A 17,910-nucleotide genomic window follows, 5' to 3' on the forward strand; every position below is an offset into this window, starting at 1 on the left:
ACGATGTGTCATTCTTACAGATGCATTCTATGGAGAAAGCAATTTGGATAAAACATTTTTTTTTTGTTATTAGTTGAAGTTTTCTTATAATGCCATGGCCAAAATAGGAAAAAGGTGTTAAAATATATTGTAAGGAATTTGAATCTAGTCTACATTATTTCTTGGTATAATGACTTTGCTTTATTTTTATGCCATTGCATTTTAAGTTCAGTTCAGGTCAACATTCTATTTCATTAATGTAAAGGATTAACAATATTTCATTCTCAGAGTTTTGTACTGTAAAGTTTAATGCACCATATGTTATCAAGTATAGAAGTAACTAATTGCAATTATAGTACGTGGAAACTCTTTGAATTTTACTTGCTTTGTAGTGCAAAAATAAATCAACTTTAATGAATGACATTCAATGGTGTTTTTTATGTGCTATTATTCTTATTGTTGCATTACTTTTATCTTCTTATAAACATGTGGTCTGAAGCAGTGGTTGTGTAGCATTTTTGGCTTGAGACCCAAAAGAGAAATGTTGTCTCCCCAGGACCTGCTAGTAAAAATAGCCAATCTATAATCTGTAAACTCTGCTTTCACTACTTCTCAGAAATGAGACTACAGTATGTATAAGAAAGACTTTTTTTCTCCACTGTTAAGTGTGTTGAGACAACTTGTGATTTGGCACTGTAATCAAAATTAATTTAATTGTCTCCTCAGCTACAGTACAAAACATGAAACAGAATTATGTACAAAAATTCGTGTGTCCCTGCCCTGGTACGAAACCTTTTCAAATTAATGTTTGCAGTCTAATAATTATTCATCAAGTTTGGGAGGTCCTTGTGAAAATGTTCAAGAATTAGGAACATAATGGAACATGTCAAGAGTTATTTTGCATCAAAGTAGGAATGCTAACCGTGACATCTAGTGTTGTCATTATGTATACAATACCCAAACCAAGTAAGACGAGAGAGCCCAATACATTTTTCAAGATATAGGCTAGAATCTTCTCTAACAAAGGGTTGGGCAGGACATTGAAGGGCTCCTGTAGTAATATAATGTGGGGTTTTTATTAGTTTTTTATTTGAATGTATCCTGTCTATGTTGTTTAATTTCAAAGTTTAGATATAGCTCCATGCAGTAAATGCCACTTTATTATTAGCCTATCTTATCCCACGGGGGAACTTCAGTTTTCAGCTTTTTTCTTCAGTTTTCAGCTCACTAACCCAGTGTTTCTCAACCACTGTGCCTGGGGACCTTTGGTGTGCCCCTAAGAAGGAGTGTGCCCCTCGAAACTGCTTGAAAGCCAGTATTGTATTTATAATTTTAAAAATGATTTAAAATAGTGAAAACAGCCGATCTACAAGCATCTGCTGTTTTCACTACTGTTGTGTGACAGCCTTGTATGATGAAGCAGGGCTTTACTTTCCGAAGAAACGTACAAATTTGAAACTTGGAGATACACGGTTTCTTCCCGACAGTGACGATATTTACACCCCCGTATTATGTTGGTGTGCCCATGGATTCTTGGGACATGAAGTGTGCCCATGCTGAAAAAAGGTTGAGAAACACTGCACTAACCATTCAGCTATGTTTGCCTGCCATGTGATGACACTGACCATGATAGCCTACTAACATGATACTATCATTCAGTTATCTGTCTCTCCAATAAACTTCATTGCTTCCAATTCCCCATTTTATTGTACTTGTACTTTATTCTGATAGTAATCATTGCTGTAGTGGGAGTCTCCCCATCTCTATAATGAAGAGGAAAATACATTTTATGTTAAAGAGCTGGAGAGACTGGGAAACTTCTGTTAGTGATGACTATAAGAATATAGAGCTATTTAACTTATTTCAACAAAAGAAATGTCACGTATGCTACATTTAAATGACTGTTTTGTTACATATAACAGAGAAATTCTGTATGTATATTATATTTTCAACACACTTGCTTTTCCTTACAGCCAGCGAGTCACAATCACAAATATTAACTAACAGTTCTAATAATAACTGGAGTTATAGTTAATATACGCAACATAACAAAACCACTTCCTGGAGGAGACACAATGGACAGTCAAAAAATATTTATTTCACTGTAAAGGAATTCATTTAACAATTATATTCATTTTATAGAAAACAAGAAAAGTACAAAAACAAAACTGGTGTGAAATATCAATATCAACCGAGAATGATTCCTTTGGAATCATGTTCTAAACAAAGACTCCCGATCTTTGTTTTCCTAAGGCAACAGATTCACAAAATGGATGTTTTTATGGGTTTGTGTGTCAGATTGTGTAAATGTTAATGAAGCATTATGATGTCACATTATACTCACATGTTAATGAAGCATTATGATGTCATTATACTCACATGTTAATGAAGCATTATGATGTCATTATAATCACATCCTACACTTTACATCCCCAAATCTACACCTTTAACATGTCAAGACCTGAGGGAGATTCTACCAATCATCTGTCGAATCTATAAAACTCGTACTTTTCGGGATTTAAATTCAAAAGTAACAGATCGACAAGCTCGAAACGCATTGTTTTGCGCAGCGTTTCGCGCGTGTAGATCTGCTACTTTTGTGTGACACTGTCGTATGATCAAGGGTTAAAGGCCAGTACATGCTCCTTTCCGACATTCAAACTTTTTCTTCTGACAGGGAGGTGATGTGTAACCACAAGTTGATGTCATTCCGAACTTCTGACAGTCAGTCTGTCCAAAACTGGTGATTTTTGGACAGACTTCTTCCTCCGTCGGGGCAGAAATCGCTACGTTTTTTCTTTCGTAAATTAACGCCCTACTTGATCATACTACAGCGTAGGGGTGGGCGATATGGAAAAAGACAATATCACAATATTTCCCCAAGCTGTATCACGATACATGATTTTATCACGATTTTGTTTTTTATGGTTATTTTTCAAGTTATTCGACAAAAACTAGACTCTCTGGGTTCCTTTTGGGAGGTCTAAATTGAACTTTACAAGTATGTAACTCTGACAGTATACAAATGAGGGTCCATTTGGTTCCATTTTAATACTGTCAGAGTTAAGTGGAGAACCTTGACATTTTAAAGTTTGAGAACCACTGATTTAGACCAAAATGCAGGTTTAAATTGAATTCTGCAATGAATCTCTGTATTAACGATTAAACAGGATTTCTTACAAGGCTCCCTCAATTGTATCACGATATATAGGATACCTCTGAAAAGGCATATCGTGGAGACATTGTATCGTCTCAAAGATAATTATCACCATATCGCCCACCCCTACTACAGCGTCGCACAAAAACATTAAAAGTAGCAAAAGCATCAAGCTCAAGCTTGTTGATCTGCTACTTTTGAATTTGAATCCTCAAAAGTTAACAATTTTGGAAATAAAGAGGATTCCACCCGACCAGAGATGATGCATTGTGGTCTTTATGAGCTCAAATAGAAAAGGTAGGGGGAAGAAAGCTCTCCGTCTCTCGTTTCCGGGTCTGAATGAGGCTGTGATGGCGGGAGGAGGAGCCAGAGGGGGCGTGTCTGGTCCAATCAGATGACGGGGTTGAGGGCGTCGTAGAGACGCTGCACGGCCAACTCCACCATCTCCCTGAGAGACTCGTCATCAGCGCTGCCTTCCTCGTACTCCACCGTCTGCAAACACACCATCATCATCACCATTTAGGCCTAGAATTATTGAATGCTTTAACCAGCAAAAAATAGCAGATATACAAGCTCACAGCGCGGCACCGAGTGCCGCGCTGCGAGCTTGTAGATCTGCTATTTTTGAAAAAGTCGTGAAAATGTGGGCAAATCTTTGAATATATATATTTTCAAAGCGAACGATTGTGACTCAAATTTTGCTTCTGGGTGGTCCTTGGAACAACATATTTTGACATGGGGGTCCGTGGCCAAATACATGTCATTTTGGGGGTCCTTCACATGAAAAGGTTTGAGAACCACTGACATAGTAGTCTCTCAAGAACAGACTAACTGAGCTCCAGTTAAGTGAAAAGGACCTTTTCTTTGACGATGGCTAGCCAGATTGCTGACATAGAAAGGATTCAAAAGACACTTATAGAATCGGGTCAAAATTCTATTTTCACGATTTTTCAAAAATAGCAGATCTACAAGCTTGTATATCTGCTATTTTTCAATAGTTAAAGCATAAAATAATGATACACAATAATGTGTACCTGTTCTGAATGGGTTAATACCGGTTATTATAATTTATCACTGCTGCCATCTCACTCCACCGTCTACAAACACACCATCATCTTCTTCATGAATACTGGTTCTTATCACTGCTGCCATCTCCATTCTTTTAGCTACAATGATGTCTGGGGGGAGATTTTAGGCCTGAGGCTGATCTATATCAAAACGGTTATATATGTAAATAAATACAAATAATGTTGCTATATAGTAGTACTGTATACTATATAATATATAGCAACATATAAAATGAAACAGATGCAGCATTGTGCTGTCCCAGTTGTGGTCAGAAGTTTACATACACATGTAAAGAAAATGTTTGACTTTCCAATCATTTCTAAAACTATAATGTCTCAATTTTTCTTTACATTTAATTTACATTAATTTATTATGGGTTTTCTGAGAGTTTGATGAAATCTGCTGGGTCAAAAATATACATACAGTAAAGCTAATATGAAATGTGACCATATCCGCTGGGTCAAAAATATACAAACAGCAATGTTAATGTTTGCTTGCATGTCCCTGGGCCATGTTCAACCCAATTAGACACTTTTTGTAATCCACAAGCTTCCGGCAGGCTTCTGGATTAAACTCTGACCAGAATTGGTTCAATTAATCAGCCTCCCCTGACCCTTCTTTGTATTTACCTACTGTATATATTTTTGTCACCGTTTATTTTATTTTATTTACTATTTTTTTACTATATCTACTGCATAGTACTGTGTTTTATCCGTCTGTCATTCAATGTTGTATGACATACTTCAATGGTTTCCTGTGTAAATAAGCCAAGTGCTTTCCTAGGATCTCCTTTTAGTTTACCTTGAACTGTGAACTGTACCGTCATGAAACTGTACCTTTTGCTATGCAAACTTCTAATAAAGTCTTCAATCAATCAATCAAAAGCAACACCACACACACTAGCGCTGTTTCCTGAACAATGAACACAATATGCTATGTAAAATTATAATGAAGTACATTTATTTTCAGTCAGTTCTAACCAAAATGGCTATTATCTCAACGGTTTCCTCGCAACATAATCACTAAAATATCGTCACTGTCAGGCAGAAACCTCGTATCTCCAAGTTTCAAATGTGTATGTCTTTTGGTAAAGCAAAGCCCTGCTTCATCATACAAGACTGTCGCACAAAACTAGTGAAAACAGCCGATCTATAAGCACTGCTTTTTTTCACTAGTTTACATTTTATAGATGATAAATACAAAACGAACGTTTTCGGACATACAGTTTCCACACGACAACGACGATATGCTATAAATATAAGGTGCTGGGAGTGAAAATTATAATGTAGGGGTGCCTCGGATTAAAAAAATATATATATATATATATATATTTATGGGGTGCCCTGAGACAAAAAAGTTTGGGAACCCCTGACCTAGTGTACTGTGTAGGCTACTAATAGAACCATTTGTACACTCTAAGTTACAGACCCATAAGGGTCCATTTGGTTTCTAAGCATTTTCTTTTTTTTGCTAAGACAAAAAGTAATAGTAGTAAATTGACCCCCATTGATTCCGGATGGGGACCCAAATGCATCCGTGTCCCCATCCGGAAAATGTATTGTAATCAAAGTATTGTCTTAGAATGCGAACAAAAACAAAAAGATATTACTACTAATAATACTACTCCTTTAACTACTGGCAACGACTGGAGATGATATCTGATGCTGAAGCCTGTGGTCATTTTAATCCCCTGAACAAATGAGATTATCCCCCCATGTTGGATTAGTGGGCTGCGACCTCCCATTAGACGTGTGTCTAAGGCAGGCGCACACACACTCTCAAACTCACGTCTCACACACACACACACACACACACACACACACACACACACACACACACACACACACACACACACACACACACACACACACACACACACACACACACACACACACACACACACACACACACACACACACACACACAATTAACGAAAAAGTCGACAAGTCGACTGAGTCGACTTCCACCAGAGAAAGTCGATGTGTGCGTCTGTACAGCATTCATACAGTAGGATTGCTTATTGTCAAGGACGGAATGATCCAATATTACAGTGCTACATTACATTTGGTATAACATGGTTCTATTGTGAAAATAGCAGATCTACATGCTCACAAGTGAGCATGTATATGAGCATGTATTTTCACAATTTCTGCCTAATATTTGACAATTTGGACAATGTTTAATTTGTCATTTTAGAGGTATTAAAAAGTCCTTAAATTGGCACTTTACAAATGTTCAGATACCCTCTAGTCTATATACTTAAACTTTATGTTGGTTTGTTGACAGTTGAGTAAGAAAACAATGTTTCACATTAAGTTAATCATCTAGGGACCCCCCAAAATAATTGGGGGGTCGTGTGTGATGTGATGACGTCATCAAACGAAGCGATAAAGTCGACTTCAACTCAACTTTTTACTGAGTCGAGTCGACTTGCAAAAATAACAAGTCGTTAATGCCCTAACACACACACACACACACACACACACACACACACACACACATACTTTTCACTCTGCGACAATTGATTGACAACTTTAAGTACGTAGCTAGCTATACAAGTCCAATTGAGCCCTTTTTCATACTCCGGCTGTTCAAAAAATAGTCGGATCTACAAGCTCACAAGGTGTTTTTTTGTTTTTTTTGACAAAATATTTTTACTTTTTGATACTTCAAGTTAGGAATGGTACGATTATAGTGAGAAAGATACTCATGGTTTCACGATCATCACGACTATTAACGCATAGTGATTATGTTGTGAGGAAAACATTGAGACAATAGCCATTTTGGTTAGAACTGACTGAAAATTACTTTGTACTGATACTAAATATTTTTTCCAAGTGTCCAAATAAATACCAAATATTATCAAATTATCTTGTGGCACCCCTGGACTGCCGCCACGGCGCCCCAGGGTGCCCCGTCACCCACTTTGAAAACCCTGCTATAGAGGCGTTGCAACGTTTACTTAAGTAAAACAAACCAGAGTACACTGTGTGTGTAAGGCAGACCCCCTGTTGATCCCTCTGGCTGTAATCCCTGCATTCAGCCACACCTTAGTGAGCAGTATAAAGAGCCTGGCCTCATCAGAACCTCAGCATCAGTCTCCTCCAGCCTGTCTCATCCCCAGCAGATCTCATCTGGAACCAACCTCCTGACAGCCCAAGCATGGAGTTCAAAGCCAGCGTGGCCTTCCTTCTGATGCTGTTCCTGGGACACTCTCACTCTCACCCTGGCCCGGTAACTACCTCAACACTTACATTATAACAACCTGCCTGATGGCTCAACTCTTACATTATAACACCCTGCCTTAGGGCATTCACAAATAGTGATTTTTAGTATTCGAATTATTCGACCTCAAAGTATTTGAATATTCGACAGGACTGGCCAAACTGTCAAATATTAACTTAGCAAGAGGTGAACATTGTGAAAATAGCCGTTCTACATGCTCACAACGCCTCGCAATATTTATCTGTGGAACCGAGTCACATCAAATGTAATACCTACAATTCCAAGTGCTTAGTTGTCAGGGTGGGGGTCCCCAGTTCAAATATGTTTATTTTGGGGGTCACGGCCTACAAAGGTTCAGTCCCCGACTGGGATATTCGAATATTTGGTGAATGCCCTACCCTGCCTGATGGCTCAACTCACATTTCTTTTGATCGCTATTTTTATGTCTTTATAATATGAAGACAAATACTGTAATCAACACAAAAAACTTTTAATATATATATATATAGTTTTAATAATTGACTAAATCGTTAGTATTATTAACCCCTTAAGCCCCATTTTATACATTGTTATATGCCAATCTATAAGCTCATAATGCGTCACATCTGCTATTTTCACCAAACGTAGCGTAGCCCCCAGCAAGAGTGTCAGACACCCGCTAGTCTCATTCTCAGTGACTGACTGCATAGTGGAAGAACAACGCATGGTGTGTTGCCATGTCTGATTATTATAAGCCACGTTGAGCTTGTTTTTATGTAAAGTTGCTTGTAGGCTAAATAATGGTGGATGCGGTGGTGAGCTTCTAGATTGGCTCGGCCACTTTCAAATAGCCGACGAATATAGGTTTAAAGACCTCACGTGGCCTATATTCACTTATTTAAGCCTTGTTTTCATAGACCTGCTTGCTTATTCCTCTCGCAAAATTTGGCAACACAGTGAACACACCCGTCTATTTTGGTTATAGTAATGAAAACTTACAGAGGCTATTTGCTCAAGCTTGTAGCCTACTATAGTATCTCTTGTTGTGTGCAAAACAATTTGTTCATAAATAAAGCACTTTGTAATTGAAGACGACGGCCAATATTGATGATAATGATAATAGAAAAGAAAATCTTTTTCACCCTTTTTATTTGTATTTTATATTATTATTATTTTTAACCCACGTTAAGGCTAAGAGGCACTGTCATAATTCAATTTGTTAGAAGCAAAATAAAAATCTATTTTTGGAAAGTCAAACTTTTTTTTTTTTTTTTTTTATGCAAAACACCGAACCGTAACGAAACCGTGACCCCAAAACCGAGGTACGAACCGAACCGTGGGCTACACGAACCGTGGCACCCCTAATATTGATGCCAGGTTGACAGTGGTTAAGAAAATGTCATCCTTCCCAAAACCAGTTCAATTAACTACTGCACGCCTACTGTAAACAGTATTACATTGACCGTCTGTTTTCTTTCTATCACAGCACCAGGGAGATCATGGCCCTCATGGTGAGTGCTCCAGTCTCTGCATGCATTCATGTCTTGAATGATGAGATTATTTACACAATGATAACGGTGACACATTTAGGCCTGTGTGTCAACCCATTTAGGCCTAGAATTATTGAATGCTTTAACCAGTGAAAAATAGCAGATATACAAGCTCACTGCGCGGCACCGAGTGCCGCGCTGCGAGCTTGCAGATCTGCTATTTTTGAAAAAGTCGTGAAAATTAAATTTTTAACTGAGCTCCAGTTAAGTGAAATTTGTGAAAAGGACCGTTTCTTTGACGACGGCTGGCCAGATTGCTGACATAGAAACATAGCTTTTTCAAAAAACCTAAAAGGATTCAAAAGACACTTATAGAATCGGGTCAACATTCTAATTATCACGACTTTTCAAAAATAGCAGATGCCGCGCTGTGAGCTTGTATATCTGCTATTTTTCAATAGTTAAAGCATAAAATAACAATACACAATAATGTGTACTCGTTCTAAATGGGTTGATAACGGTGAACTGTGTGACACATTAACTTGACATGAGAGATGTTCTGTTTGCCTCCATAGAGGACATGGGAGAAGAGGAGGACATGGACATCAGCACAATCATCCTGACCATGAACAACGGTTGGTCCTCCGTCACTGACAGGAAACATGACACCGACACAGGAATTATTCCATTGATTCTCAAGCCTTTTTAACCTGATATTCTGATACTGTATCTGTATGTGGATTCTCTGACTGTATATAGGATCTAGGGACTTTCTGCTGGAGGGAGACGTGTTCATTCCCAGGACGAGGAACGCCATGAGATGCTTCAGCAAAACCTTCAGCTGTTATTGGCCAAAGTCTGACAGCGGGACGGTGGACGTCCCGTTCACCTTCAGCTCCAAATACAGTAAGGCTTCCTTGACAGTGTTGTTTTTGACAGCAAGTTTTGATTTAGTTTTAGTCATAGTCTTTTGAATAAAATGCAATTTAGTTTTAGTCATAATAATTTAGTCACCTGAAAAGTTTTAGTTTTAGTCTAATTTGAGTCGACTAAATATCATAAGATTTTAGGCGACTACGGTAAATCTACAGTTGATTTAGTCAACCGAAATTGTCAGGCCTTGATGCCATCGTAATAACAGATTTTACTCTTGGTTGTGTGCTGAAAATAGCAGATCTACAAGCTCACAACTTGTCGCGCTGCGACGCGTTGTGAGCTTGTAGATCTGCTATTTTCAGCACACAACACCTGAGAGGAACCAAACATAAAATGATTCTCTTCTCCACTAGTCCCTCCCTAACGTTTTAGTCTAGGTTTTATTTTGTTGACGAAATTGTCAATATTTTTAGTCTTAGTTTTAGTCATCACAGCTTAGTTTTTATTTTGTTTTTGTCAGTGAAAAAAACGCAGTCGACAAACATTTTTCGTCAGAGTTTTAGTTGACGAAATCAACACTGTTCCTTGAGTCAAGGTTTAACACAGTACGTCTCCAAATACAGTAAGGCTTCCTTGCCTGGAGTCAAACGCAATACGTCTCCAAATAGGCAAATACAGTCCAGTGCTACCATTCTAGGGCTGTGTATATCGCCTCTGTCGGGTGGAAACCTCATATGTCCAAAACTGTTCAGTATTCCAATTAAAAAATAGCAAACATAGCAGATCGACAAGCTCAAAACGCGTCGCTTTGTGCCGCGTTTCGAGCTTGTGGACCCTGCTACTTTTGATGCTTGTGTGTGACTTTGCAGTATGATCAACTTAGGGCAACAATTTAACACCAGATAATAAGTAGGTTTCTGCCAGACAGCAACGATATATAGAATTGATTCAATCTATTGGTTTGATTAACAGTTTCTTCGCCTTCGTTCCAGTCAAGTGTTCCACACATTTTGCTGACATATGTTGCCGTTTGTCTCTCCTCCGTACGCTTGCAGACGAAGACGAGAGGGAGCTGATGCTGAGCGCTATGGAGGAGTTCCACTACAGGACATGCGTCCGCTTCGTCCCCCGCGCCGCGCAGAGGATGTACCTCAGCATCGAACCCAAACACGGGTGAGCCCACCATGCACCGCGTCCACCGCTGCACGCTTGTTAACAGTAAATGCATTCCCAGCAGCATCACACAGCTACTAAAGCCCATTTAGGCTTAGAATTATTGAATGCTTTAACTATTGAAAAATAGCAGATATACAAGCTCACAGCGAGCTTGTATATCTGTATTTGAAGCTTGTAGATCTGCTATTTTTGAAAAAGTCGTGAAAATGTGTTCAAATCTTTGAATATGTATTTGGCCAAATACATATCATTTTGGGGGTCCTTGACATGAAAAGGTTTGAGAACCACTGACATAGTAGTCTCTCAAGAACAGACTAACTGAGCTCCATTTAAGTGAAAAGGACCTTTTCTTTGACGATGGCTGGCCAGGTTGCTGACATAGAAACATAGGTTTTTTTTTTAAAAAAACTTCAAAAGACAATTATGGAATCGGGTCAAAATTCTAAATTTCACGATTTTTCAAAAATAGCAGTTCTACAAGCTCACATTGTAAGCTTGTATATCTGCTATTTTTCAATAGTTAAAGCACAAAATAATAATACACAATAATGTGTAAAATATATAAATATATATGTCTCTAAAAAATGGCATGCCCTGAGACCACATTGGCCTTAACTCAGTCGGTGCCATCTTTAAAATGGGATGACCTCTTATATTGCCGGTTCGCCAACAAAGGGTTAAAAAAATAGTGTGCACGCTGGTGCACACATTCGTGCACAGATCATGCACTATGCATGTGCATGCTTTTCACAGCTTTCAAACAAAAAAATCCGCTTGGAAATCCGTTCAGGCATTCAGGAGAAAGGAGCCCTTATGTTTTCTTCAAATGTAAACAAACATGGCTGCCATGTTTGAAAGATGGGGTTGGTATGGGGGTTAAACATGCAATTTCGCGATCGCGATCATGCCTAGTACACTGTTGGAGGTCCAAAAATCTTTTTTTCAAAAAAAAAAATTTCAAAAAAATCTTTTTTTTTTTTTTATTAATTTTTTAAAAAAGACGTTCAGAAGACGTCTGGCAGGGAGGTCCATAGTGAAAAAGACGTTTTAAAGACGTTTTTATCATAGAAACGTCTTTTTTGGCAGGGTATGAGTTAATGCCCCAGCTGACTGTACCACTTTTTCCTGTGTCTCTGTCTTGCCAACATGTAGACACCAGTGTCTCTTTCTTGTCATGTAGACCAGTGTCTTTTGTTGAGTCCCATCTAGTCTTCATATAACATATAACACAAAAAAACATTCTTAACTCTTTTACTGCTTCAGACGTTCCCGTTCGCCCCAATTTTGACCCTAGCTCGCTGACAATACGAACACTCGTTCTTTTACTTACTTTTGATGACTGTAAGCTGATAACTGGTCGCGCCGCCGTGTACAGTAAAAACATCTCCTGTAACTCCGCTCTAAAATTTCCACCGCCCGTAAACAATAATGGAGTCCCAAATCACTTCCTGGCTGTTTTCTGTGGATCTGATCTAGAAATGCATTTCTACCACTTTTTTGAGTCACGTGTTCAAATACTGGATTCTGATTGGCTAAATTCCGGAGGTTATGAGAGGACAACTGCCGCAAAGTTGTGTGAGGAGATCAATGCGCCTCAGTGTACATCCGGGGACTTCAGGAGGTAGTCGGAACACCTTTCCCCCAACCAACAAATGACGGTGGCAACGGTCCTATGTTTACTAACGTGCATGCTATAGTCGCCGATTTATTTGGATCCAATGCAATCCGCCAACTTTAAAGCCCCTTTTCTCTGAACCTATGCCTTTCTGGAAGCGAACAGCCTCTATTTACGGCCGGAACGGTACTTCTAACTGACGTTAGCTTAGCTGTAAGCTAGACGCATGGATTAGTATGGAGTTGGCGCCATCTGTTGGTGAGTAGAAGATGTTGTTTGTGGAACTATCTGCTGTCTCGCGGAAGTTTTATAGGCAATAATGATTGTAACTTAAGATCCTTGCAAGTTACAACTATGTGTTTTCTTTCATGTATACGGGAAAAAGTGGTAGAAAAGCTATTTACCACTCGGGGTCGGACATTATGCTCTCATAATGTCCTGAGTGAGGGTGCTATCGGACTCGGCTGCGCCTCGTCCGATAACACCCTCACTGCGGACATTATGAGAGCATAATGTCCTCTCACTCGGGGTAAATTGCTTACTTCTATGCTCTGAATGGACAGCAAGCGGAGCGGCCCAATTCACATTCATTCTTTACATAAGGCTGTCCTCTGCCGCCAGCTTGGCTAAAGTACACATATAATCGGTCCAATGAAAATAAAATCGTTTGGAAATAAATAATCAATAGATCTTTTTCTATAACATCGCAAAGGTAAGCTGCTTTTTGCTGGCACTAGCCCCAATAAATAAATAATAAATCTGGCAGTAGAACTGTTAACCCTAAATTCAATTAATTCTTTCAAAGGACCAAAATATTGTTTTATTTGATGGCCTTCCTGCCCTGGAACTTGGCCTTTGTGCCCTCAAACAATGGACAACACCAAAGGCCAAGTGGCCTTGACCCTAAAATCACAAAATTCCAAGCCTGGACAGGCCCATTATAGCTAGGTGATGACCACAAATATACATTTCGATGCAACAATGACTGAACCGAACATGGATTAATCTCTCTCTCTCTCCCTCTCTCTCTCTCTCTCTCTCTCTCTCTCTCTCTATCTGTGTGTGTCTAGGTGCTACTCGTCCATGGGGCGTACGGGGGACAGGCAGGTGGTGTCCCTGCAGAGGTTTGGCTGCGTGCAGCGCGGCGTGGTGCAGCACGAGCTGCTGCACGCGCTGGGATTCCACCACGAGCAGAGCCGCAGCGACCGCGACCAGCACGTCCACATCAACTACCAAAACATCAGGAAATGTAAGAGAATCATGATGGTTGTATAGAGCAGGGTTTTTCAAAGTGGGTGACGGGGCACCCTGGGGTGCCGCGACGGCAGTCCAGGGGTGCCGCGAGATAATTTGATAATATTTGGAATTTATTTGGACACTTGAAACAATATTTAGTATCATTTTAAACTTGAAGTACAAAGTTATTTTCAGTGAGTTCTAACCAAAATGGCCATTATCTCAACGTTTTCCTCGCAACATAATCAATAGAATATCATTACTGTCAGGCAGAAACTTCTGTCACACAAAACTAGTGAAAACTCGCGTTGCGAGGCATTGTGCTTGTAGATCTGCTGTTTTCACTAGTTTAGTACATTTTATAGATGATAAATACAAAACCAACGGTTTTTGACATACAAAGGTTTCCACCCGACAACGACGATGCTATAAATATAAGGTGCTGGGAGTGAAAATTATAATCTAGGGGTGCCTCGGATTAAAAAAATATTCATGGGGTGCCCCGAGACTAAAAAAGTTTGGGAACCCCTGGTGTAGAGTACGTTAACGTAGATAGGTGAGGATGAAAGCCCAGCAATTTTCAAAAGGTTACAAATATGACAGACTGAGTTGACTAACCTCATTCTGGACGGGTACACATTAAAGTGTATTACAGTATTTTACAGTATGTAGTACAGTCATTTTTTAAAAAGATATTTTAAGTTTTTCTGATTATTTTCTAAGAAAGCCAAAGGTGTAAGCTATCAAATTGTTTTGGAATTTTGTTTCTAACTGCTACAGAGGCTGAGTAATACGTTTTCCAGAAAAAAACAGTGGGTAATTTTCAAATCGAACTTAGGGTCTATAAGGCTTTGTTCAAATGGGATTTAGGCCTAAATGGGTTAATTGATTTTGTACAGTTAACTCAAGGAGCCCCTGATGCCCTGGTAATGGCATCTCCAATGAAAATACATTGTTCATGAAGGGCCATTATCTAAATAACTGAAGCAGATTAAAACATAAAAAACATGGCAGGCTAGTACAGTAAGCAACACAGCAGCAGTGAATCAAATGAATAATGGGTGTGTTGGATTTAGGTGTGCCCAGAACTAAATGGGTTTGCCAACGTGCAAACAGAGACAGTAAGGTCAGTCCTATGCAGCCCAGTCATGCTTTTACCCTGCTGTAGTTTCAACTGCAACATTAGGCAAGGCTTTCATTGCCCTTTAAAATGTCTAGGACTAACGGTATGAAATGGTGTTAACCCATTTAGACCTAGAATTATTGGATGCTTTAACCAGTGGAAAAATAGCAGATATACAAGCTCACAGCGCGGCACCGAGTGCCGCGCTGCGAGCTTGTAGATCTGCTATTTTTGAAAAATCGTGAAAAATGTGTTCAAATGTTTCAATATATATTTTCCAAAGCAAACTTTTGTAACTCAAATCTCTGCTTCTGGGTGGTCCCTGGAACAACATATTTTGAGATGGGGGGGCCGCGGCCAAATAAATGTAATCTTGGGGGTCCTTGACATGGAAAAGTTTGAGAACCACTGATTTAGTGGAAGGATTTAAAAGTCGGGTCAAGGATCGGTTCAAAGATATTCAAAGACACACATTTTCACGATTTTTCAAAAATAGCAGATCTGCAGATCTTGTATATCTGCTGTTTTTTAATAGTTAAAACATAAAAATAATGGTTGAAGTGGTTCAAATCTAACGCGACTCGGGCGCGTCCCAGGTATTTGAGAGTTAATATTTCATGCCGGTCCACCTGACACAGTGTCTTCTGCCTCCACAGATTTCAAGGGCAACTTCAAGAAGCACCAGAGCAATAACCTGGACACTCCGTACGACTATAGCTCTGTAATGCACTACGGAAGGTAAGACTATGACTCTATCAAGTCAACGTACTTTTGTTACTGTGCACTAGGGCTGTCACCATTATGACATTTGAAATGACGATTAATTGTCACTCAAATAATTGCAATCAACGATTTAATTGTGTTTTTGTCGTTGACAATTACATTTCTGTTTTGCACATGGCAGATAATGACACACATAACCTAAATATACGAAGAAATTAACTCATACCCTGCCAAACCCGAGGAACCCGAGAATTTCGCGATGTCCCTCCCTGCCACGCCCGAGGAACCCGAGAATTTCGAAGGAAAAAAATTTTTTTTTTTTTTTTTTCAAAAAATGTTTTGGGACCCCAAAAACGTTAGTAGGCATGATAGCGATTGCGAAATTGCTTGTTTAACCCCCATACAACCCCCATACAACTCAGGTAGCAGACCTCCAAGCTCACAACAGTGTAAAACATAATGGCTGCTATCTCATGAATGCCTGAACGGATTTCCATTCGGATTTTTTTGTTTGAAAGCTGTGAGCAATGTGGACACACATGGTGCATTATCTAGGCATGGGTGTGCATGATCCGTGCACTATGAATTACATGGAAGTCTATGGAGACGAATGGCAGTTAAAGAGTACGAAGGTATTGTTAAATGGCAGCATATGAGTTAAGGACATATTTGACAACTTTAGACTTTAAAAAGAACATTGATAGTGGAAATAGCAGATCTAGATCTGCTATTTCCACTACTTTTTTAAACGTTTGAACATACTGTATATAAACACTTTTCAACATGTAAACGATTATGACGATTATCCCAAAATAATTGCGATTATGTCAAATAATTGCGATTAGATGATTATGTAATAATTGTGACGGCCCTACTGCGCACCACTTCTATGCAGTCACCACACACTACCGTTTATTTGTTTATTTGAGCGCCAGCTACATGTATATAGTTACACTGGAGAGGACCTGGTTTCCTCACAATCACAGCGTCCAAAGCCATTCCTCCATTAATTTGCGTGGGGGAAAAGAGCGAAAAAAGCATCGCCCACAAGTGCTTAAAGTGCACGATCCATACACATCGATGTAAGCGCATGTAATCCACTCCGTGTGCAGCCTCCATGTCAACAGTTTTCTGAACGAACCCACCACGGACAGATGCTAAGCTAACTCCTCTGCCTATAATGTAAGTGAACGGGACTGTGGATTAGCCTGCCTCGAAAGGGACCAGAAGCACTTCCGGGTCAAACGATGAGAGAATGATCCTTTTAGATAAGTCGAAGAAGAGACAGAGAAGGGGGTGCCGATATGTTTTGTTTTTTTTTTCTCGATCATTATCATTTATTTCGTTTTGAATGACCTAGTCCGGAAAATTCGTCCGCTACTTGATCCTTCTAAAGAAGTTCGGGCGAGCCGAGGACGGTCAGGCTGAGAAAGAGTTCATGCTTAAATTAATCCTCTTGTTTTCCCCTCTCTGCAGAAAGGCCTTCTCCAAGAGCGCGAGGCTGGAGACCATCACGCCCGTCCCCGACGCCTCCGTCCAGATCGGACAGCGGGAGAGCATGTCCGCCATCGACGTTCTCCGCGTCAACAAGCTCTACGAATGCCCGGCGCTCACAGAGGAGCAGAGAAGGCGAGGGGAAGAAGCGAGGCTTTTCCTCGAAGCCAAGGAAGCCAAGGAAAAGCTAGCTAAAGAAGAGAGCAAGAAGAAGCCCAAGGGCCCCAAAAAAGTATTATTCAAGAACAAATCTAGTCTGTTCTAGATTTGGTTAAGCTATTTAGAACGGGTACACATTATTGTGTATCATTATTTTATGATTTAACTATTGAAAAATAAAAAATAGCAGATATACAAGCTTACAGATCTGCTATTTTAGAAAAATCGTGAAAATTAAAATTTTGACCACTATTTTAGAAAAAAATTGAAAATTAGAATTTTGACCCGATTCTATAAGTGTCTTTTGAATCCTTCTAAGATTTGATTGAAGATATGTCAGCAATCTGGCCAGCCATCGTCAAAGAAAAGGTCCTTTTCACTTAACTGGAGCTCAGTTAGTCTGTTCTTGAGAGACTACTGTGTCAGTGGTTCTCAAACTTTTTCATGTGAAGGACCCCCTCCAAAATGATATGTATTGCCATTGTGTCAAAAACTGTTACTTTTCAGGATTCAAATAAAAAAAAGTAGCAAAACTAGCAGATTTACAAGCTCATTCGTAGTAACCAGTACTTCCTATATGGTTTCCTATCAATTCTGCGCTTCTCCCCCA

The 17,910-nt window shown here is 39.5% G+C and overlaps 2 protein-coding genes across 2 annotated transcripts in view; one reads left to right on the forward strand and one right to left on the reverse strand.

Annotated features, from left to right (window-relative positions):
• Nucleotides 1-2,063: 2,063 nt before the first annotated feature.
• The window catches only part of LOC308300145 (cleavage and polyadenylation specificity factor subunit 3-like), a 49,470-nt gene continuing 33,623 nt past the window's right edge, over nt 2,064-17,910 (reverse strand). Inside the window, exon 18 of the mRNA XM_080743949.1 lies at nt 2,064-3,628. Within this exon, the coding sequence (XP_080600075.1) occupies nt 3,527-3,628 (102 nt within the window). The 3' untranslated portion in view covers nt 2,064-3,526. The remainder of the gene's footprint in view (nt 3,629-17,910) is intronic.
• LOC308301330 (low choriolytic enzyme-like) lies at nt 7,367-17,406 on the forward strand (the record flags this gene model as incomplete). The annotated part of the gene is made up of 8 exons (XM_080745281.1): nt 7,367-7,438; nt 8,895-8,919; nt 9,474-9,533; nt 9,658-9,804; nt 10,830-10,947; nt 13,636-13,814; nt 15,581-15,662; nt 17,124-17,406. The coding sequence occupies 8 exons, from the start codon at nt 7,367-7,369 to the stop codon at nt 17,404-17,406; spliced, it is 966 nt and encodes a 321-aa protein (XP_080601407.1).

Source organism: Nannobrachium achirus (assembly GCF_963921795.1).
Source record: "Nannobrachium achirus genome assembly, chromosome: 16".
NCBI lineage: Eukaryota > Metazoa > Chordata > Actinopteri > Myctophiformes > Myctophidae > Nannobrachium > Nannobrachium achirus.